At 45.5% G+C, this 23545-nt stretch overlaps 1 protein-coding gene across 3 annotated transcripts in view; it reads right to left on the reverse strand.

Annotated features, from left to right (window-relative positions):
- Positions 1-23308, reverse strand: part of FBXL7 (F-box and leucine rich repeat protein 7) — a 356610-nt gene extending 333302 nt beyond the window's left edge. Inside the window, exon 1 of one of the 3 annotated variants that reach the window (XM_073569442.1) lies at positions 22701-23308. In XM_073569442.1, coding sequence (XP_073425543.1) covers positions 22701-22716 — 16 coding nt within the window. In that variant the 5' untranslated portion in view covers positions 22717-23308. Of the gene's footprint in view, positions 1-22575 lie in introns of all 3 variants that reach the window. The other 2 variants (XM_073569441.1, XM_073569443.1) reach the window with 2 other exon arrangements.
- Between the last annotated feature and the right edge of the window lie 237 nt (positions 23309-23545).

Here is a 23545-nt window from a genome sequence, read left to right on the forward strand (position 1 = left end):
ATGCAAAATCGAGTAGCGAGCACTTGCGCTCAAAACTAATAACGATATATTCAATATGATGACCTAATGTTATCAAATTCATTTGAGTTAAAAGTCCTCACTATACCCCTGGATTAGATATTTGAAGGGTATAGTTTCCAAAAAGTGGTCAATTGTGGAGGGTTTCCACTCTTTAGGCATATCAGAGGCTCTCCAAGCGCGACATGGCGTCCACTCTCGATTCGAGTCATTTTTTAGTTCAAAAAGTCAAACGGTGCTGCTTTCCTTCTGAGCCTTGCTGTGTGCCCAAATGGTAGGTTTCCCCCACATATGGGGTATTGGCATACTCAGTAGAAATTTAACAAATTTTGGGGGTCCAATTTCTCCTTATACCCTTGTGTCAATAAAAAATTTTTGGGCTAACGCTAAATTTTCGTGAAAAAAAATTAAAATGTAATTTTTTTACTTCCATATTCCATTAATTCCTATGGAGAACCTGAAGGGCTAATAAGTTTCTTGAATGTGGTTTTGAGGACTTTGAGGGATGCAGTTTTTAGAAAGGTATCACTTTGGGTATTTTCTGTCATATAGGCCCCTCAAAGTCACTTCAAATGTAATGAGGTGCCAAAATAAATGGTTTTGTAAATTTTGTTGGAAAATTAAGAAATTGACAATCAACTTTTAACCCTTCTAACTTTCTAAGAAAAAAATGAAGTTTCAAAAATTGTACTGATATAAAACAAACATGTGTGAAATGTTATTAATTATTTTATGTGGTATAACTACAGTATCTGATTTAAGGGAGCAAAAATGTAAAGTTTGAGCATTTTCTATATTTTCAAAAATATTCATATGGACCAAAATTTACCACTAACATGAACAATATGTCACAAAAAAACACTCAATCAGTGGGATCCGTTGAAAGTGTTCAAGAGTTATTACCACAAAAAGTGACAATGGTTAGAATAAAAAAAATTTGGCCTTGTCATTAAGGTTAAAATTAGCTCCATCACTAAGGGGTTAAAAAGGTGGAACGTTTTGGAAGCCAGTTCCAAGATTATGTTGTCTAACCCTTATTATCATGCCTAGAGAGGAGACAGAAATAAAAAAAAAGTGATACTTTTTGGGTAGCTAAACTCTACTCTGTAGTCACATAAGCAATGTGACCAAACATCAGGTGCTGTTCAACTGAAGTGTTCAGTTTATCAAATCCGAGCAGAAAAAAAAACACTGTTTTACTGGCTCTGCCCATACAAATTGTCAATACTGCAGCTTTAAAGTTACTTCTCGCGACTACACAAGAGCAGGGCTGGTCTGATAGGTAGATATTATTTTTTCCTCAGCTCCCTAGGCCCATTAACCTCTTAATGCCCCAAGACAAATATACATGTCATGCAGCAATTTGGGGTATGTGGATCAGGCTCATGAGCTCACCCACATTTGCCAGCTTTATTACAAACCACACACCTAGCACCTCCCATCGACTACCCATTATATGATCACAGTGATGGGTTGCTATGGCAGCCAGCTGGCTGCTGAAGGCGCCCATTGCTGCCATTTTGGCACTCCTATGATATACAAGTGCTTCTCGCAAAATTAAAATATCAAAAAGTTAATTTATTTCAGTTCTTCAATACAAAAAGTGAAACTCATTATATAGAGTCATTACAAACAGGGTGGCGCATAGGGGGTGGATAGAGAGGGTTACGTTTACATGCATTTTGGTATGTTTTGATATTAGCACTGCCTTTTTTGTTGCAGGTGTCGAGCCTTTGCTAGTTTGGATTTTTGGTCATTCCTTCACTCATTGGGGAGCATTGCGAGCCGAGGTCAGGAACAAAGTCAGACAACTGGGCTTCCCCAGGACTATGGTGTTGGTGCGGTGGCTTGGTTTCAGGGGATTGGAGTGGAGAAGGGTGTTGCAGGAAATTCCTGAATGTGCCCAGTTGGACCGAGCACCGGACATTCTTGTTCTTCATGTCGGGGGTAACGATCTGGTGGTACGACCTTTTCGGGAACTGATAAAGGATATCAAGCAGGATTGCTTGCGGTTGTGGTTGATGTACCGGGGGGTCACCATCATCTGGTCTGAAATTGTTCCACGCAGGCGTTGGCGTTCTATGAGGTCCTTGGTAAAGGTCTATAAGGCCAGGATAAAAGTCAACAGGGCGGTGTCTTCCTTTGTTGTAAGGAATGGGGGAGTGGCTGTGCATCATTTTGACCTCGAAAAGGGCAAAGGCGATTTTTGGCTGGCCGATGGTGTCCACTTAAACACAGTTGGTTCTGACAGTTGGACTCTCGGTCTTCAGGAGGGCATAGGGAGGGCCATAGCATGGCGTGTTGGGGGGGTCTTCGGCCGTTGAGGTGTTCAAGGGCCCTCGTTGTGGCAGTTCGGGGGGTGGGGGGAGTCCTTGGAGTCATTTGGAAATTGGCTTTGGAGACTCAGTGTATAGGGTCTCCTCCGTTCAAAGGTATGGTGGTGGTGATCTGGTGAAAGGTGGACGGGGAGTTTCCAACAAAAGTGGGCAGATCCCCAAGTAGCTTAGTGGACAATATATCTCGGGGTGTTGGTGCTCCTGAGCCTGTGGGGTAATGGCTGGGAGTGATATGATGGGTTTTTGTCCACAAAATTTTGGGCTAATTCACCAAGATCTTGTGGCTTCAAGGACTCCTCCTCAGTGTTCAAGTTATTGTATTTATGGTATTCATAATACATTGTTTATTGTTGTTTGTTGATTTAATAAAAGGCTGCTGTGGCCATACAAATTCCAAAGAAATTACCGGTCTCTGTGTTTTAGTGAGCGGCGTATTGGATTTTATACAGGTGGGGTGGTGGGGGCGCTAAGATGCTTTTGTCTCCCCTCAGGAAAAACAACTTGACAATACCAACGTCAAGTTGCAAAATACTGTGAGTGAACCCAGGTATAAAAAAAGTACGCAGAACATCATACACAGAGAACTGACGACGAGAACCAAATGATCTACTGTGCTGCCCTGCCCATGAAAAGAAAACAGACTCTTTAAGTATCCATCTAAGATCCAAAGTAAACCAGCCAAATACTAAAGTGTGTGTATGTAGTTTCATAGGTCGTGTCGCCCATGTGTACACTACTACTGCCAGACTTTCTCACAGCATAATAATGTTAATAAAACACATCTGCATATTGGCCAAATGAAAGATTGTTACCCACAGCGACAAACCACAAACCTCATCAGCTGGGATTTTGTTCTTCATCCACAACCAAACACAAAGAAGTATTAATTCTACCATCCATTTGCGTTAGGGTGTGCTCCTGTGTATACTATACAATCCGTCTGTGCAATGTTATGGTAATACTATACTAAACTATGCATTTATGTGCAGCGATGGTGCCAGTATAAATGCCTACCATTCACAAAGCTACAAATGCAGGAAGTGCCTGGGGTTGGAGAATACTATAGAAATCTTTAATCAAATTAAAAGTGCAAATAAGTAAATTGATATCTTTCTCCCAAGTAAAAGCCAGGCTACACATAAATGTATACACATAGACCTGATTCCTTAAAAAAGAGAATGTTTGAATGAAAGTAGAAGAAAGTCAGGCAAATACTTTCTGAAGATCTTACAGATCACTTCTCCGAAAAAGTGAAATGTGCATTTGATCCCTCCAAAAAATGTATGCCTAAAGTGAGCAGAGACGACATTGGTAGCGCTTACACAAAGCAGCTGGAAAACATTACTTCCACCCTCTCTCTCCAGGGGTTTTGTCTATCGCTGTCTGGAAGGAATGCAGTCAGGATCTGTGCATTATATTTAGGAATTGTGGGATATATAATCACCTCAGAAACTTTTTTTGGCATAGTTTTGCTTTTATTCTCTTAGTAGACCACTGAAATATCTCGCTCCAAATTTGGTGTATGAAATTAATATACAGGACTAAGCAGATACTAGCCAAGGTAGAATGCAGAGTACTTTTCCATGCTGTAAATCATGACTGCTTTTACATACCGTATGTCCACTTCTCTTCAGGCTGCACTTACCAAGGTCATCTACTTTTAGAAGAGGTCTTTTTTTATTTTCTTTGTTCCCAAAATGCTTGAATGTGAATTTAGTAATTCCTGCACACATACAGTAGTAGCTGAGGATTGTTATTGATGGGCTTATTATTTCTTCAGCTTTAGGCTCTTTTCACTCTACCACTGTGGCTTCTGCTCTTAGGGGGCTTCTTTTTCCAAAATCTACAATTGATGACCAATTCTTTATATTGGCTGCCAATAATTGGTGGGATTCTAACCTAATAATAGTAGAAAGGATTATTAGTTACTTACCCATCCACATTTGGAATCCTCTGCAGCTAGCAACGATATACATAGTAAAAGTCCAAAGTTTTAACAAATACAGCAATGGCCATAAAAATTTGATATTTGAAATTTACAATATACAGTGTCTTGCGAAAGTATTCGGCTCCCTGGAACTTTTCAACCTTTTCCTACATATCATGCTTCAAACATAAAGATACCAAATGTAAATTTTTGGTGAAGAATCAACAAATGGGACACAATTGTGAAGTTGAACGAAATTTATTGGTTATTTTAAATTTTTGTGGAAATTCAAAAACTGAAAAGTGGGTCGTGCAATATTATTCAGCCCCTTTAACTTAATAGTTTGTTGCGCCACCTTTTGCTGCGATTACAGCTGCAAGTCGCTTGGGGTATGTCTCTATCAGGTTTGTACATCGAGAGACTGAAATTCTTGCCCATTCTTCCTTGGCAAACGGCTCGAGCTCAGTGAGGTTGGATGGAGATCATTTGTGAACAGCAGTTTTCAGCTCTTTCCACAGATTCTCGATTGGCTTCAGGTCCGGACTTTGACTAGGCCATTCTAACACCTGGATATGTTTATTTGTGAACCATTCCATTGTAGATTTTGCCTTATGTTTGGGATCATTGTCTTGTTGGAAGACAAATCTCCGTCCCAGTCTCAGATCTTTTGCAGACTCCAACAGGTTTTCTTCAAGAATGGTCCTGTATTTGGCTCCATCCATCTTCCCATCAATTTTAACCATCTTCCTTGTCCCTGCTGAAGAAAAGCAGGCCCAAACCATGATGCTGCCACCACTGTGTCTAACAGTGGGGATGGTGTGTTCAGGGTGATGAGCTGTGCTGCCTTTACGCCAAACATATCGTTTGGCAATGTTGCCAAAAAGTTCGATTTTGGTTTCATCTGACCAGAGCACCTTCTTCCACATGTTTGGTGTGTCTTCCAGGTGACTTGTTGCAAACTTTAAACAACACTTTTTATGGATATCTTTGAGAAATGGCTTTCTTCTTGCCACTCTTCCATAAAGGCAAGATTTGTGCAGTGTATGACTGATTTTTGTCCTATGGACAGACTGTCCCACCTCTTGGCTGCATCTCTCATCAGTCTTCTCCTTGTCGGAGATGAAAGTTTAGAGGGACGGCCGGGTCTTGGTAGATTTGCAATGGTAGTGAGTTTGCTGCACTGAAAATAAAGGGGCTGAATAATATTGCACGTCCCACTTTTCAGTTTTTGAATTTCCACAAAAATTTAAAATAGCCAATAAATTTTGTTCAACTTCACAATTGTGTTCCACTTGTTGTTCTTCACCAAAAATTTACATCCTTATGTTTGAAGCATGAAAAGGTTGAAAAGTCCCCCTCTCGGCTTATACACGAGTCATATACCAGGGGGATCGGCGGGGGAGCGGGTGTGTCAGAGATCATACTCACGACCTCCAGGCTCATCTCTGCAGCCCCCCTACTTGTTCCATGTTCTCGGTACCCCTGCTGTTCCCGCTTCAACGGTCACGTGGTACCGTTCATTAAAGTCATGAATATGCGCATAGACGAGCGCCAGGAGGGGGTGAGTATGAACGGGGGAGCCACATTCACCTGTCCCCGTTGCTGCACGTCGCTCTGCTGTCTTGCGTCCTCTGCAGTGACATGCAGGTCAGAGGGCGCAATGACGTAGTTAATACACGCCCTCTGCCTGAACAGTCACTGCAAAGCCGGCAAACGCTGATGAGCAGCGGGCAGCGACGGAGGTGAGTATACAGTTTTGTTTTTTTTGCAACGGAGGCAGCGGCAGCAGCAGCAGCAACATGATGGGGCCACTGACTGTCATCATTATCTGGGGCCACACTCTGTGCAGCAAAACTGGGACCACTCACTGTGCAGCATTATCTGGGGCCACTCACTGTGCAGCATTATCTGGGGCCACACACTGTGCTGCATTATCTGGGGCCACACACTGTGCAGCATTATCTGGGGCCACACACTGTCCTCATTATCTGAGGCCACTCACTGTGCAGCATTATCTGGAGCCACTCACTGTCATTATCATCTGGGGCCACTCACTGCGCAGCAAAACTGGGGTCACTCACTGTGCAGCATTATCTGGGGCCACTCACTGTCCTCATTATCTGGGGCCACTCACTGTGCAGCAAAACTGGGGCCACACACTGTGCAGCGTTATCTGGGGCCACACACTGTGCAGCGTTATCTGGGGCCACACACTGTGCAGCGTTATCTGGGGCCACACACTGTGCAGCGGTATCTGGGGCCACACACTGTGCAGTGGTATCTGGGGCCACACACTGTGCAGCGGTATCTGGGGCCACTCACTGTGCAGCGGTATCTGGGGCCACTCACTGTGCAGCATTATCTGGGGCCACTCACTGTGCAGCATTATCTGGGGCCACACACTGTGCAGCATTATCTGGGGCCACACACTGTGCAGCATTATCTGGGGCCACACACTGGGCAGCATTATCTGGGGCCACACACTGGGCAGCATTATCTGGGGCCACACACTGGGCAGCATTATCTGGGGCCACACACTGGGCAGCATTATCTGGGGCCACACACTGGGCAGCATTATCTGGGGCCACACACTGGGCAGCATTATCTGGGGCCACACACTGGGCAGCATTATCTGGGGCCACACACTGGGCAGCATTATCTGGGGCCACACACTGGGCAGCATTATCTGGGGCCACACACTGGGCAGCATTATCTGGGGCCACACACTGTGCAGCATTATCTGGGGCCACACACTGCGCAGCATTATTTGGGGCCACTCACTGTGCAGCATTATCTAGGGCCACTCACTGTGCAGCATTATCTGGGGCCACTCACTGTGCAGCATTATCTGGGGCCACTCACTGTGCAGCAAAACCGGGGCCACTCACCGTGCAGCATTATCTGGGGGGCCACTCACCGTGCAGCAAAACTGGGGCCACTCACTGTGCACAGTAGGCTTATACACGAGTCAATAAGTTTTCCCAGTTTTTTGTGACAAAATTAGGGGGGGTCGGCTTATGGGGGGGTCGGCTTATATATGAGTATGTACGATAAAAATCATTAAGGAAAGGGTTTCTACTGATACATTAATAGAGAAAACAGAAAGCAAAAAAACACAAATAAACTGAACTAAAAAGTAAAAAATAAACTGCAAATAATGCATAAAGGTAACAATAATAAGGGTATTTAGTAAACATAATTTTGATCAAAATAATGTACAAGCCATCCCGCCACGTCACGGCAACCCTTGTGGGACAGTCCCTACTCTAGTATTTAAAATCTTTTCACTTGCCAAGTGACGTGAATGTGAACAAGGATCGAGCAGCTGAACCACTAGTAAAAGCTTAGGCCAGACAGGATGGTTTTCCCAGCTCAGAAAGAGGGCGGTCACACCCATATATGCACTGAATGCACAATGAAATGAAAAAAAAACAAAAAACAAATCTGAACTGAGAAAAGTAAGTTAATGTGTATGCATAATGTAAGTGCATATTAACACATGACCATTAACCAGAGAAAACAGAAAGCAAAAAACACAAATATCCTGAACTAAAAAGTAAAAAATAAGATATAGATACGCAGCTAGTATGCTAATCCGACTAGGAGTAAAAAGCCGTCACCATTACCCGAGATACCTATTCGGAGCTATGTCACTTCACATCAAGGAAGTGTGTGATATTGAGGCACCCTCCAGGGCTGTGGGATACTTGGGCCGGTCAGTTCTTCAGGGGATGTCACGGCAGCAGTGACCCGGTCCATGGCCCTGGACATGCAGTGGAAATAAAGATGATTTCAGGTAATAAAGATGGGAATAATTCGTGACACCACCCATGGTGTTCGGCAATGATAATATGGCCGACGCTGCAGTTCAGATCCACTGGGGCAGTTGATGAAACAGCAGAGTTGGAACAGCTCTCCACGGGTAGAGCTAGGCCCCAGGGCAGTTATGGTGTTAAAGGTGATGGTAATGGTTGTAGTGCAGGACAGGTGATGTTGGAAATAAATCGAAGGACACAGCGGAGTGCAGTTTTCACACTTTTACTCACAGTTCTTCCAGTTACAATCCCCAGCCAGAGTGCTGTGTCCCCCGGGTCCAGCCAGCTCTCAGGTAATTTGGGGTACACTGTACCAGAACTCCCTTCTGATGTTTCTTTCCTGGCCATTTCACTGCACTGGCTCCCACCTCTCCTGCCCTGCGACTCACACACAGTGTCCCAAGCCTGCAGCCTCGGATCCTGTCGGGCGACGTTCTCTTGGTCCCCTTATCCTATCTGGCTGCCTTTTCAGCAAATGTGTGCAGATTTGGCTGTCGCACATAGATACTACAGCCTCCGGTTTGCTAGCTGAGTCCTCAGTTTCTCCACTAGTCTGGAGCCGGTCCCCTACTGCGACCTGGTCCCTCCACCCGACTACAGCTGGCGTGAATTTGGGCGCTACGGGTGGATTCCTCACTTCCCTTGCCCCTAGGACCCCTTCTTTCTCATCTCACTCTTCTCTAATCCAGGGACGAGCTATTCACTGCTCCAGTACCCAGCACAAACTGAACACTCCTGCTCTCACTCTCACTCCCTTAAGCTCCTCCTCTTCTCCACTTTCTCCACCCACACCTTCTACTTAGTCCCTTCCTGGCCTGGAGAGGTCTTGTGTTGGGTGCTAGTGTGTGGGTACTGGGTAGTGTCCCCTCTTTACCTGAGAGCGGAGTAACACACCTGTGGATGAGGTGCTGTATCTCTGTGGCGACTGGACCCTCAGGGGAACCACAGTATCATTACTAAGAGCAGACACCCTGTTCAGTGTTGTAGAGGGAGCGTGCGCTGCTCCTGGGAACATATGACAACATTATTAGACTTTTCCTTGCATGTCTGCAACTTCACCATCAACCATTGTCACACTGGTCTGCTCTTGAAAACTTGCGAGACCTCACTGTTTAGTAAGGAGAGATACCAGAAAGTGCTCCCATATCCATGGTTCCCGGGAACATCCCTGCACTTTTTTTTAAAGAACGATCAACACCGCTCCACCTGCGATAAGTGTATTCTTACAGTTGTCCCTGCCTGTCAGCGGCTTCATTATCTATCACTATCTCACTGGTCTGTGCTCTGACTGGAGCGTTTTCACTCTGATCAGAGCACAAAGTATGTGATAGATCAGAAGATGGTAGCGTGCTACCATTGGAAATATATAAAACACAAACTTTTTAGGTACATACTGATTTTCAAAGCAGTCAGTATAAATCTAAAGTAAGTGCACACATATACCGTAATTACATTTTTTAATAGAACTAGATTTTTTTGTGATAGGTACTCTATCAATGTAATATATTACGCCCCTAGGTTCCGCAAGCGTCCTGCGTACCTATCTTTAACACTGGGTACGCAGGGACATGCATTGTATGTGGATGCTTCTGCATGCGGCGTTTTGATGTGCCCGCCGACCGCACGGGAACGCAACATGTTACAGCCGCATACGCATGTCCCTGCGTACCCAATGTTAAAGATAGGTATGCAGGATGACACAGGACGCATGCAGAAGTAGGTGGCGCTTAAGGGAGGAAGTACGCAGCCATAAGCAGACCAGCCAAACGCAAGTGTGAACCCAGCCTTGGACACTTTATTTTAACAGGTTTACATCAGGACAAAAACCTAGTGGATCCTTGTAGTAGATGAACTTATTTATATATAGTCCTTCTTTAGGGAAAAAAAAACACCAAACAGGCACATGTTAATGTCAGAGTTCATTATATTTAAAAAAGAATAAAATAAAAAACAAAATCTTACTTATTTTAAAAGGAAATGCATTAGGATATAAAAACAATGAGCTGAAATTACTAAGAAACAACCAAAAAAAATACAAAAAAATATATAAAATTGTGCTTTGCCATCCTCAATAAAAACACAGCATGGCACAATTTTATATGATATGTTTTTTTTATTGTTTCTCAGATTAGCTAAAGCTGACAACGAATTAAGACTTGCAAGAGATGCAGAAAGCAATAAAGAACGATTTGAGAATCTAATTTTTCAAGATTTCCCATCCTTCCTGAACATTTTTGTCCTTAAAAATATCCAGCCATTGGATTCCTTCAATTCTCTTTCTGAGTCCCATAAAATCTGCCTTTCTGAAATCTAACCTTGAAGACTGAATCTTCACAGGTCTTCCTCCTCTAGTTATTTGAAATTGTAAAACAGCATGGTAGGTACCTCCTAGGGTCCCAGCCACTCTTACCTCCTCAACCATTTCCCCCCTGTTTATAAGGATTAGATCCAAGGTAACAGATCCCCTTGTTTTCTCCCCTACATTTTGGAAGATAAAAGTTGTCAACAAGAGAGGATAAGAATTTGCTTGACTTATTAGTTTTCCCTGAGAGAGATTCCCAAAAAATGTCTGAATAGCTAAAATATCCCATGACCACTTTGTCATATTTTTTGGAGAACTTTGTCATTTGATGCATAAAGCATTCATCCGTATCTTCATCTTGCACAGGAGGCCAGTAGTGTTCTTTCCTTGTATCCTTACTCAAACAGTTTCCACAGAACTCCCAGTCTCTGAAGCTTAGATCTCTGTGCAGAAATACGCATTTCTAACATTCAATGGTGCCACCTCCTCCTCGTTTATCAAGTCTGTTTTAGCAAATAACTTGTATCCTTCTAGCCTGTCATTACAATCATGTGTATCGTCCCACCAAGTTTGTGATTCCAATGACATCATATTTCTTCTCCTGTGTTAGTAGTTCCAGTTCTCCTTGTTTGTTTCCCATGCTTTGAGCATTTGTATAGAAACATTTTAGTTTGTTATTGGTTTCTCGTTCTCCAATATTTTTATTATTTAGATTTTTTGTCTTTGTTGTTCCTTTCCACTTCTAATAGCAGAGTTGTCAATAGTATTTGTCAGGTGTATGGCTTTTTCTGGCCTTTTGCTTCCCTCGCACATCGTTCTAGTTTAAAGCTCTCCTGATGAGTGTAGAAAGGCGACTTCAAAATACATGTTTTCCAGTCTACAAAGACTGCACCCAATCTCTAACAAGTAGTCCATCGTATAGGTAATTCGCTCCGTGATCTAGAAGTCCAAATCCTTGGTGACAGCACCATCGACGTAGCCATTTGTTCAACTGCAGAATCTTATTCCATGGCCATCCACTGGGAGGATGGAAGGGAAGACAACCTGCGCTCCCAGTTTTTTCATTTTCTTACCTAAATTTTCAAAATCACTGCAGATGATTTCCAGGTCCTTTCTTGTGGTGTCATTTGTCCCCACATGTATTAGCAGGATTGGGTAGTCATCTGCAGGTCTGAAGAGTCCTGATATCCTGTCAGACACATCTTTAATTTTTGCACCTGGAAGAAAGCACATTGCGCATGCGTTCGATATGACACCAAACAAAAATGGGAGTGTCTAATGGGATTTCTAGTAACATTTTGAAGAAAGCATGGGTATCGAACGCATTCATACGCATGTCCTTGCGTACCAATGCGTTCCCATGGACAGTAATCCGTTTTTTTACGCACTCATCCGCATGCGCATGCCTGAGCATATTTGACGCTTCAAAAAAATGCAACATGTTGCGTTTGCTGGACACCACCGCACGCTTACGCAAAAGCATGCGTACATATGCAAATGCATGTCCCTGCGTACACCATGTTAAAAATATGTACGCATGATGCATGCGGATCAATGCGGAGCAAACACTGCACACACAAATGCTAATGTGAAACCAGCCTAAAATGTGTAGATTTGTAACCTAATTTTGTTTATCAAATAAAAGTGATGAACTATACTGTGGGCTGATTCACTACTTCAGCAGCCACTTTTATTCCTTTTTTTTAAAACTTTTTTTCTTAAATACATCTGTATGAGAATTGAGAAGAGATTGTCTCTGGCGGAGAAACATTTATTTGGCCAACAGCTATTTAATATGTATGGAAGTCTTAAGATACAGTCATGGCCAAAAGTATTGCCACACTTGAAATTGTCCCAGAAAATGAAGTATTTCTCCCAGAAAATTATTCCAATTACACGTTTTGTTATAGACCTGTTTATTTCCTTTGTGTGTATTGGAACAACACACACAAAAAAAGAAAAAAGTCAAATTGGATATAATTTCACACAAGACCACAAAAGTGGGATAGACAAAAAAAAGTTGGTACCTTTCCAAAATTGTGGGTAAAAAACTTTGTTTTAAGCATGTGATGTTTGTTCAAACTCATCTGTAGCAAGTAACAGGTGTGGGCAATATGAAATCATACCCTAAACAAGATTAAAAGGGGAGCATTGCATTGCATTGTGTGTCTGTGTGTACCAAAACAGAAAGAGGAGAAAAGAACTGTTTGAGGACTTGAGAACCAAAACTGCTAAAAAATATCAAGAATCTTAAGGTTACAAGTCCATCTCCAGAGATCTTGATTTTCCTTTGTCCATGGTGTGCAACACATTCAAGAAGTTTACAACCCATGGCACTGTAGCTAATCACTCTGGAAATGGACAGAAGAGAAAAACTGATTAAAGGTTGCAACACAAAATAGTCCAGAATGTGGTAAGCAGCCCCAATGCAGTTCAAAAAGAAATTCAAGCTGTCTTGCAGCCTCAGGGTGCATCAGTGCCAGCGTGAACTATCCATCGACTTTTGAATGAAATTAAACACTATGGCAGTAGACCCAGGAGGACCCCACAGCTGGCATATAGGCATAAAAAGGCTACACTGCAGTTCGCCAAAATGTGCATAAGCCAAAATCCTTCTGGGAAAGTACTTTGTGGACAGTTGAGACCAAGATACAGTTTTTTTGATAAAGCACATCATTCTATTGTTTACTGAGAGCATAATGAGGCCAACAAAGAAACAAGACTACCTACAGTCAAATATGGTGGAAGTTCAAAGCTGTTTTGGGGTTGTTTTGCTGCCTCTGGCACTGGATGCTTTCACTGTGTGCAAGGCATCATGAAATCTGAAGATTACCAAAGAATTTTGGGTTGCAATATAGTGGCAGAAAGCTGGGTTTGCATCCTAGGTCATGGGTCTTCCAGTAGGACAATGTCACCAAACATACTTGAACAATCACCCAGAAATGGATGATGGAAACACAGTGCTGAAGTTCTGAAGTGGCCATCAATGAGTCCGGATCTAAATCACATTGAACACCTTTGGAGACAGATGTTAAAATTGATGTTGAGAGAAGGCACCTTTCAAATATGAGACATGGAGCTATCTGTAAAAGAAGAGTGGTCCAAAGTTCCAGAAAAGAGGTGTAAGAAGCTTGTTATGGTTATAAGAAGTAATTAACTGGAGTTGTTTATTTCAAAAGTTATGCAACCAAATATTAAGTTGAGGGTGACAACGATTTTGTACAGCCCATTTTGGGGATTTTGTACTAATTTATGTCCAATTTGCCTTTTTTCTCTATTTTTATGTTGTTTCAATACACACAATGGAAGTAAACATACTGTATAATAAAATGAGTAATTGCAATAATTTTGTGGGAGAGATATTTCATTTTCTGGAATAATTTCAAGGGTGCCAACACTTTCAGCCATGACTGTATACAGTATGTAGTAATGTTTCCTGAGACCAAACACCATAACAAAATTGTCATAGTGTGGTGTAGTAACCACTGTGCCCGCTAGGGGGCGCTGTGTGGATGTCCCAAGAGAACGGATGAGTGGCAGAATCCTGAAGGATGGTTATGTATCTCAAGGTGGGTGGCTTTGAGATGGAGACTTGTGTATGTCTGATCAGCAATATCATTGCTGAGGTGTTGTTTCAAAGTGTAAGGGAGAAGTCTTCAGGTAACTAGAGAGATGGGCGGGTTCTGGTTACCTACAAACCCACCCAGGGATGTGTCTGAAAATGCCTGTATTAAAAGGCTAAGTGAGTGTGTGAAGGACCTGTGATGAGGTCATAGACACGTGACCCAGTGGGCGTGGCTATAGACCATATAATGAGGCCAGGGTAGGTCACATGTGGTGAATGCTGGGACCTGGTTGGTCCAGTGTGGAAGGTCCTGCAGAGATGGAGCTTCCTGCCTGACAGCACGTGTGGACGCTGTGAGCAATGGCGATGTGTGCCTGAGAGTTCCCTGGAGAGGATAAACGTGTGAGGGATGCTGAAGCCGCATGAGGAGCCCTGACGTGGGTGAGATAATTGTGAGGCTAAGAGAGCCTGCGTACAGGACACTGATAACCAGTGAGCACTATAATGGACGCTATGCAGATGTTATGAAGTTATGTTGCTTCTATGATTTATGATGGTGAATAAACCGCAAGGACTGTTACGGTTTGTTGGAAAATCCGTGCCGGCTCTGGTTTTGTTCGCTGCCTAGAGAGAATCCCCTACTTAGATGACAGCGCTACCTCACATTTGGTGGAGAATGCGGGCAATGTTGTAGCCTTGTTGCTGGGAGCAACAGAAGAGGACTGCAAAGTCGGTTGTTAAGGGCAACGGTTTCCAAAAAGTGCATGTTGCAGTGCTGGAAACGCTGAGCCAGGAAGGCTGACGGTTGGGGAAGCCACTGTCCGGCTGTGGTTCTGGAACCGTGGGGCGGCCTAGTGAGTAAGGCACTGTCCTGATCGGGGAGCTCAGTGCGGCCGTTTCCTCAGAAGAAAGACTGTGGATGCTGTAGGGTGCCTTTGTGGATAAGAGGTAACCAAGGACCTGTGTGGCCGACACAGGTAATGGACTGGTGTTCGTGTGGTACTGAACTGGGTCAGTGGGAAAGACTGTGTTCCTGGAGGGTTCAGTGAGCAAGGTCCTGGAGGGTCAGTGTTGGGAAGATCCCTGGAGCACGTGGTATGACCTTGGACCTGGTGAGGCGTAAGTGTTGGGCAGTCTCAGGCCGAGACGGATGTCCTGAAAAGCACCCGCTAAGCACCTGGACCTGGTGAGGCCGGTGTGTTGGGAAACCCTGGAAAGAGGGTCGGCTCCCTGAATAGCACCCGGTGCGCCCTGTGTGTTGGACGGCCTCAGGTGGAGATGGTGCATCCTGAATAGCACACAGACAGGACCCGTGAGTTTTGTGTTGGTGTGGCCGTGTGTTGGGAAACCCTGGGAGGAGGGTCGCTCCCTGAATTGCACCCGGTGCGCCCTGTGTGTTAGACGGTCTCAGGCGGAGATGGTACGTCCTGAATAGCACACAGAAAGGAAACGTGAATTTTTGAGTTTTTTGTGTGGTGTTTTTCTTTTTTTCTTTTCTCAACTCAGCCTGCGGTGGCTCAGTGGGAGTCATGAAGGTGACAAGCGGCTTGATGTGGATCAGTGGGGTCACGAAGGTGACAAGCGGCTTCCGGTAACTCGGCGGGGTTACGAAGTGGACAAGCAGCTTCCGGTGGATCGGCGGTCCACGAAGACGGCACAGCAGGAGCTGCAGTGACTCCAGCCGCTGTGTGTGTAAACAGCAGCCGGTGGTGTCGGTGATCGGTGACAGCAGGAGCTGTGGTGGTGCCAAGGACTTGTGTGGTATCGTTAAGACAAACTGTGTTGTGTGAACTGTGGTCTGAGAAGACCGGTATAACGGAGATGGGAAGATCCTGAAAGGGGGTGGAGTCCCAGAAGGGGGGCGGAGACCCGAATCGGGGTGGTAGCCCAAAAGGGGGTGGAGTCCCAGAAGGGGGCGGCGACCCAAATTGGGGTGGTTCAGGAAATGGCAGCACTGGTTGACTCAGTGGGTATGTCTGCAGTACCGCAGTGTATGTGTATGTCTTGTGAGGAATGTGAGATATCCTTTCCAGGTAGTAATGACGGGCCCCAGGTGTGTACCGTGATGCTGTACCAGGAAGGCGTCTCTGGTAGGCTGGACTCCAAGAGTCAGGTGACTGACGGGAACTTCGCTCGTTTTCTCTCTGAGAAAAATGTCAGAGTTCGCTGCATCCATGGGGGCATTGTGAATTATAAGGTGGACAGAGTCCCGATTGAGATGAAAAAGGGGGAGTGCCAAGGCGGTAGTATGCCACAAAACTTAGTGTATACCTTTGAGAGGCGCCGGGACTTTCTCATATTTGATGATGTGGGGCAGGAGGGTAGAGACGTTTCTACTGTAGGGCTAGCAGACACTGAGACGCTGACACCTCATAACGTGGACAGGCCAGACGTAGGGGCGACCGGAGAAAGAATGACGCTGGACGAACTTACTGACCGGACGTCACCTGAAGGGTACAACGGTGTGAATGAGAAGGGTGTGATAAACAAAAAGAGCGGAGCTGACACACGGACAGAGAGTGTCTTGGGGGTTTACAGTACGGTGTGGTGTGACTGTGACGTGTTATTGCCAGTAGCCACCCCTAGGACAGAATCTAGTGCTGTGCTGACTGAAAATCGTGACAGGACTGATGGTAACCTAATCGAGAAGATAACGGGAGTAGAGACACAGTCAGAGGGTAAGTGGGGGGTTCACTCGACTGACGGGACTAACCCAGGGGTACCCTTTGACGATATGATTAAAGAAGTAGTGGTGCAACACATACTGGCGAAAAGAGAACTAGAGCAGGAGATACAGTTAATAAAAGAGACATTGAAGGAACATTTCGAACGAGAAAGTGTGATGAGACAAACGGCCGAGCACAGAGTGGAGGAGCTCGAGAAAGAAGTCTTGGAGCTCAGAGGTCACCTGTCGATGTGGCAAAATGTGAACAAGACCCTTAGGGAAGAAATGGAAGAACTCAGAGGAGTAGATAAAAGCATTCTGTGGGAGAAGTTGGACGAAGACTTACCGCAGGTGAGCGCAAGTGTTAACAGGACAGAACGGCCAGTAGCCCTCATGGCAAAGGGTCATTAAGTGGTCCAATCGGGTGAAGCTGGTGACTTAAGAACTGAGGAAGATAGTCACCCAGTCGGGTCAACTGTAGTGAGGGAAGTGTCCATGGTAAAGCTAGAGCCTTCGGTCCAGGAAGAGAGCAAGACCCCAACCTTCCAGTTTGTGATTGATGTACCAGAGGACATGCAAGAAGCCTGTGCGGAGGAAGGTGAGCATGAGGCTTTCAAAGAAGCGGTCAAAGCGTGTAAGGTGCGCTAGGCACATGAGACTCGGCAGATGGTGATAGTATCGAACAGAGAAGATACATCAAACCGAGTAGCTGTCCTGAAAGAGATGCATCTACAATGTCTCCACACCAAACAGCGGGTCAGGCAGAGTAATGTGAAGGCTGCTCGATGCCTAGAGTTAGCAAGGGAGGCTATGGATCAGCTGGGTTTGCGGAAAGATGTGGTGCCGGTACCCAAAGCTCTGATTGGGAGAATCATTGGAAGATCCAGGAAGGTAATGCAAGACCTTGTGAATATCTCCGGTGTGGTGAGAGTGAGGATCCCTCCTGATGATGAAGACCAAGTATCCAGTGAAGTGGGTAGGATTCCCATCCTAGTGGTTGGCTCCGGGGAGAGCCTGAGAGACTTTTGGATGCTATTGGAGTATCGAGTGAGGTACCTGCAAGAGATTGAGCAGTTGAGGCAGGACCGCCGGTGAATTAATAAAGAAGTACGGAATACCAGGTGGCGGCCGCCTGCAACCCAACAAGATGTAAGGACCCGAAGAGTTCCGCCAAGAAGTGACAGGACAGATGGCCGAAGAATGTCAGCAAGTGGTAGTTCGACTGGCAGGATGACGTTGAGAGACCGTAGTTCCGTTGAGATGCTGAGTGGGTCAGACTCAGGCCAGACAGTAGACTCAAGTAAGATGGATGACCGTACCAACCGGGGGAGCTGGTTGGGGAACGGAACAAATAGAGAGACGAAGGTTGTGACTAGACAGAGTCTGATGACGCAGACAGACGGTAACTGGAGGGTCAAAGAGCAGGACCGATATTCTGACCGCTGGGGGCGGGGGAGGCCTAACATAGAGAGGAGGCCCTATGACAGTTGGAAAAGGTTCTCTCGACCTGTGGGGCAAGATGTGATGAGTGCCCGGTCTCGAGAGCCTGATTTAATGTTGCGTGTTCAACCCCACAAGTTTGAACAGAGGGGCGAGTGTGTGGTGTAGTAACCACTGTGTCCACTAGGGGGTGCTGTGTGGATGTCCCAAGAGAACGGATGAGTGGCAGAATCCTGAAGGATGGTTATGTTTCTCAAAGTGGGTGGCTTTGAGATGGAGACTTGTGTATGTCTGATCAGCAATATCTTTGCTGAGGTGTTGTTTCAAAGTGTAAGGGAGAAGTCTTCAGGTAACTAGAGAGATGGGCGGGTTCTGGTTACCCACAAACCCACCCAGGGGTGTGTCTGAAAACGCCTGTATTAAAAGGCTAAGTGAGTGTGTGAAGGACCTGTGATGAGGTCATAGTCACGTGACCCGTTGGGCATGGCTATAGACCATATAATGTGGCCAGGGTAGGTCACATGTGGTGAATGCTGGGACCTGGTTGGTCCAGTGTGGAAGGTCCTGCAGAGATGGAGCTTCCTGCTTGACAGCACGTGTGGACGCTGTGAGCAATGGCGATGTGTGCCTGAGAGTTCCCTGGAGGGGATAAACGTGTGAGGGATGCTGAAGCCGCATGAGGAGCCCTGACGTGGGTGAGATAATTGTGAGGCTAAGAGAGCCTGCGTACTGGACACTGATAACCAGAGTAAGCACTATAATGGACGCTATGCAGATGTTATGACGTTATGTTGCTTCTATGGTTTATGATGGTGAATAAACCGCAAGGACTGTTATGGTTTGTTGGAAAATCCGTGCCGGATATGGTTTTGTTCGCTGCTTAGCGAGAATCCCCTACTTAGATGACAGCGCTACCTCACATTAGTTATAACCAAATTTAGATCTGGCAGTTACACTTATAAGACAGCTACACCCTTATTTAGAAACAATTGCTATAAAGTAGCTATAAAACTGTACAATTGCGGTTATTAATGTATTATTGGACACCACAGAAATCACCTCCTAAACTATAAACCTAACCAACCATAACATAGGTGACTGATGTGCAACAGCAATGACTTTTTTAAGTGCACAAGCCGGAATTGTCAACATACAATAAGACCTGGCTCCAAATCTAAATAAATGCTAAAAAGGAATGAAGAAAAAGAAAAGACTGGATTCACAACCCTTCTACTAGCATCAAACACATGCATGTAATTGTGCCATTTTTATAGCCAAAGTTTAGAATGAACACTTTTTTTTTAATTAAATGACCTCATTCAGCATTGCACTATAATACCTTTCGAGCATATCATTTTGTCAGTTTTGCACTCCTTGAGTTGCCCTGGGCAGCTGAATGTTTTGGTCTGGCCACAAACTCTCTGAACATGACAGGGTTTGACACTTCCCCACCCCGCAGTCTGATGGACGAATCTAGATTTGCTTCCTGCAAGAATTTTTTCAGTCCAATTGTATATTGCCAAGTATAGAATTGAATGAATTAAAATTAATGATTGGGAACTAACTTTCATGGTGTGGGTTGCAAAGAAGCAAGATCCATGAATATAGGATTGCAAAAGTTTAATAAATTTCATACACAGAAAAGACACTGTACAATACAGAATGTTATACTGGGAAATTAAAATTAGTGCACAATTCAATGGAGAACAGAAGCTTAGCTTCCCTTTAGTGTTGGTTTTTGATATTCTAACATCAATACATGTAATACTCGTACATGCAAATCTGTCCGGTCATGTAATGTTCATTAAGATGAATAGATAGATAAGAAACAGCAAGAGACCTGCCAGCCTAAAATATCACCACACTGATTATGACCTATATGCTGGAGGTTTACTAGATTTGTCTTTTCTTCAGTACCTTGTCCTTCACTCCTGCAGTAATTACAAACTGAAGAAAACAAACAACTTTTTGCATATGTGCCCCCTGGTGGTTTTTTGGTTCCAAGGAAAAAAGGTCCTCTGTATAAGGAGCCCTTAGATCTGTTTGACTTCACACAGCACACACTACATTAAAATGCCAACTCTTACCCCAGAATCCATAACCCTCAACTTTTTCTGGTTCCCTTTCCCTAGGTTTCATCCCATTTGTCCCCATTAACACCTAGACAGTGTCCTTCAATCACTCCCAAGATTCCTGTCACTATCACCTCTCAGATTTCCTGTACTTCTCTGTCCCTCGATCACTACCCAGATTACCTGTCCTACTATGACCCTCCAGCTTTTTATCCTCTTGTCATCCCTCAGATTCCGTCCCTGTCATACAAGATTCCTTATATTCCTACCCCCTCTCCAACCTCAGATCATTTCCTCACCCAGATTCTCAGTCCTTCTGTCATCTTCAAATTCACTGCCTCATAATAACCAAGGTTCTCTGTCATCGCCCAGAGTCCCTGTCATTCCCCAGATTCCCTTTCATCTCCTAAACTATCCCTGTCATACCCAAGATTCACTGTCATCTACTTTATAACCTGTCCCTGCCATCCCCCAGACTCCCTTTCATCTTCTGACTCCATCATCCTGTGTCCCTGTCATGCCCCAGATTCCCAGTCATCCCCTAGATAACCTGTCCCTGTCATTCCCGATTGCCCAGAATACCTTTCTTCCCTCAGATTCCAAGTCATCCGGTCTCTGTCATGCCCCAGATTGCCTGCCATCACACAGATTTCCTGTCAGCTCCCAGATTCCCTATCATCCTCTAGATTCCCTGTCATTACAGATTTCCTGTTCGGTCTTCCCCAAGATTCCCTGTAATCCTTCAGATTCCCTGTCGTTGTCATCTTCCAGATTTCCTGTCATCACGCAGATTATTTGTCCCTGTTATCCTCCAGATTCCCTGTCAATCTCCATATTCCATGTCATCCTCCAGATTCCCTGTTGTTGTCATTCTCCAGATTCCATGTCATCCTCCAGATTCCCTGTCGTTGTCATCCTCCAGATTCCCTGTCGTTGTCATCCTCCAGATTCCCTGTCGGTGTCATCCCCCAGATTCCCTGTCTGTCCTTTCCCAGATTCTATCATCACAGAATGTAAGCCCGAAAAGGCAGGGTCCTCTCTCCTCTCTGTATCAGTCTGATTGTTAGTTTGTATACTGTGATATCTGTACTTTGTATGTAACCCCTTCTCATGTGCAGCACCATGGAATCAATGGTGCTATATAAATAAATATTAATAATAATCACACATATTCCCTGTCCTTCTGTACCCTCCAAGTTCACAATCATCTCCCAGATTTAACTGTCCATCTGTGCCTCCTCTCTTGATTCTCTGTCCCCATCATCCCCCAGATTTCTTGAACTTCTGTCACTCCTCAAATGCCATCACCCTCAGATTCCCTGTCCCCCAATTCCCGAATTTCGTGTGTCTCCCTTTATATGACACACTAAAACATTTCTGATATACAAAGTACAAGGTAATAAACTTGAGTTTCCCTGGTAAATTCCAGCTCTTTTTGTCACTATTACTGACGGATATCTAACCTCTGATTTTTTGACCCCGTTTTATTCTCTTTCAGGGGTGCCTCCTCTAATAGATGCAACCTGCTTGTTAATTAGGGTCTCAGGGAGGACAACTTACAGCCATTAGCCAGTATCTACAATAGAGAAAAGTAGTGCAAGTCTAGCTAAGGAAGCGGTATATACAGTATGATACACAGTAGGGATTTTGGAGGGAGCACTTACATATCATTGCTATGTGGGTTCCTCAGTATTGGGACCTGTCTCTAGTCACCTTCAGTGGGTGACAGGAGGCAGCCAGCTCACTGTCAGCTACAGGGTGACAGGTCTGTCAGGACGGAGTGACATCTCCAATAGAGCCCGCCCTTCCTGGAGCACTAACAATGGGCTGAACTTTGTACAGTCCATAGTCTACAGAACAATAGTACAGAGAGGAAGAGCCCCCGCCCGTCCTCAGCTCAGGGAGCACTCGCCCTCACTGCCATATAGTCCCTGTCTTCAGCTCCATGGACCACTCACCCTCATTGCCATAGAGCCCCTGTCCTCAGCTCCAGGGACCACTCACTCACTCTCACTGCCATAGAGACCCTGTCCTCAGCTCCAGGGACCACTCACTCACCCTCATTGCCATAGAGCCCCTGTCCTCAGCTCCAGGGACCACTCACTCTCACTGCCATAGAGCCCCTGTCCTCAGCTCCAGGGACCACTCACTCTCACTGCCATAGAGCCCCTGTCCTCAGCTCCAGGGACCACTCACTCTCACTGCCATAGAGCCCCTGTCCTCAGCTCCAGGGACCACTCACTCACTCTCACTGCCATAGAGCCCCTGTCCTTAGCTCCGGGGAGCACTCACCCTCATTGCCATAGAGCCCCTGTCCTCAGCTCCAGGGACCACTCACTAATTCACTGCCATAGAGCCCCGTCCTCAGCTCCGGGGAGCACTCACTCTCACTGCCATAGAGCCCCAGTCCTCAGCTCCAGGGAGCACGCACTCACCCTCACTGCCATAGAGCACTGAACCGTCCTCAGTTCCGGGGAGTACTCACTCACCCTCATTGCCAAAGAGACCCGCCCATCCTCAGCTCCGGGGAGCACTCACTCACCCTCACTGCCGTACTTGCCATTGTTCGCTCCCATCCTGTAGACTTCATGCTCTCATCCCACAGACACTCAGCATTTCCATCGGGCAGAGCATAGGGCGCCCTCCATAGGCCGGTACAATACAAAGATGCTCCTTCCCTCAGCAGAGCCCGGCCATTCCAATAATCCAGTCAGGACGGAGTTCACATCCACAGCGGCATATACTTGTTGCTTGTCGTGCTGCTCAGTGATGCCGGCAGCTCTCTCCCTCTAGAGCAGTCACTGCAAGGTCCCAGCATCCATCCTCTGTGGAGAAATGTGGGAGGACCGGCAGGCTGCAGTCCTCCCTCCTCTCCTCCCAGCCTCACGTCAGGCGTCCATATTACCTCACCCCTGTACCTCAGGAGCTCTGCCCGGCGCACCACACATTAGTTATTCGGGGAGGAGAGGACGAGGGTCTCTGGGGTCTGGCCGGCTATGTGCTCTGAGCCTGGGGAGGGGAGAGGGAAACACCCGGCATGTTTATAGCCTGGAAGCCGGCCAAGTTTACACATATTCACACATACATCCCACATCATGGCTGCAAATCAGCCCTGACCGAAATACCTAGGAGTCAGCACTGCTAAGTACACAGCTCACCTCCTGTCTATTGTCACAGGCTGCTCTGCCTCTGGGAAAGTTGGGGTACACAGGGTGGGTAGACAGAGAAAGCGGGAGATAGATTATATATATATTTCTTTATACAGCTCTGGCAAAAATTAAGAGACCACTGCACAGTTTAAAAAAATCAGCTTCTCTACATGTCTGACAGTCATTCCATTCCAGGGTCAGTTGAATTCCAACCAGAGAACACCTCATTCTACTTAACCTGCTTCTGATTAGGTGA

The sequence above is a fragment of the Dendrobates tinctorius genome, unplaced genomic scaffold (genome assembly GCF_039654945.1).
Source record: "Dendrobates tinctorius isolate UK_male_01 unplaced genomic scaffold, ASM3965494v1 ptg000025l, whole genome shotgun sequence".
In the NCBI taxonomy this organism is placed as follows: domain Eukaryota; kingdom Metazoa; phylum Chordata; class Amphibia; order Anura; family Dendrobatidae; genus Dendrobates; species Dendrobates tinctorius.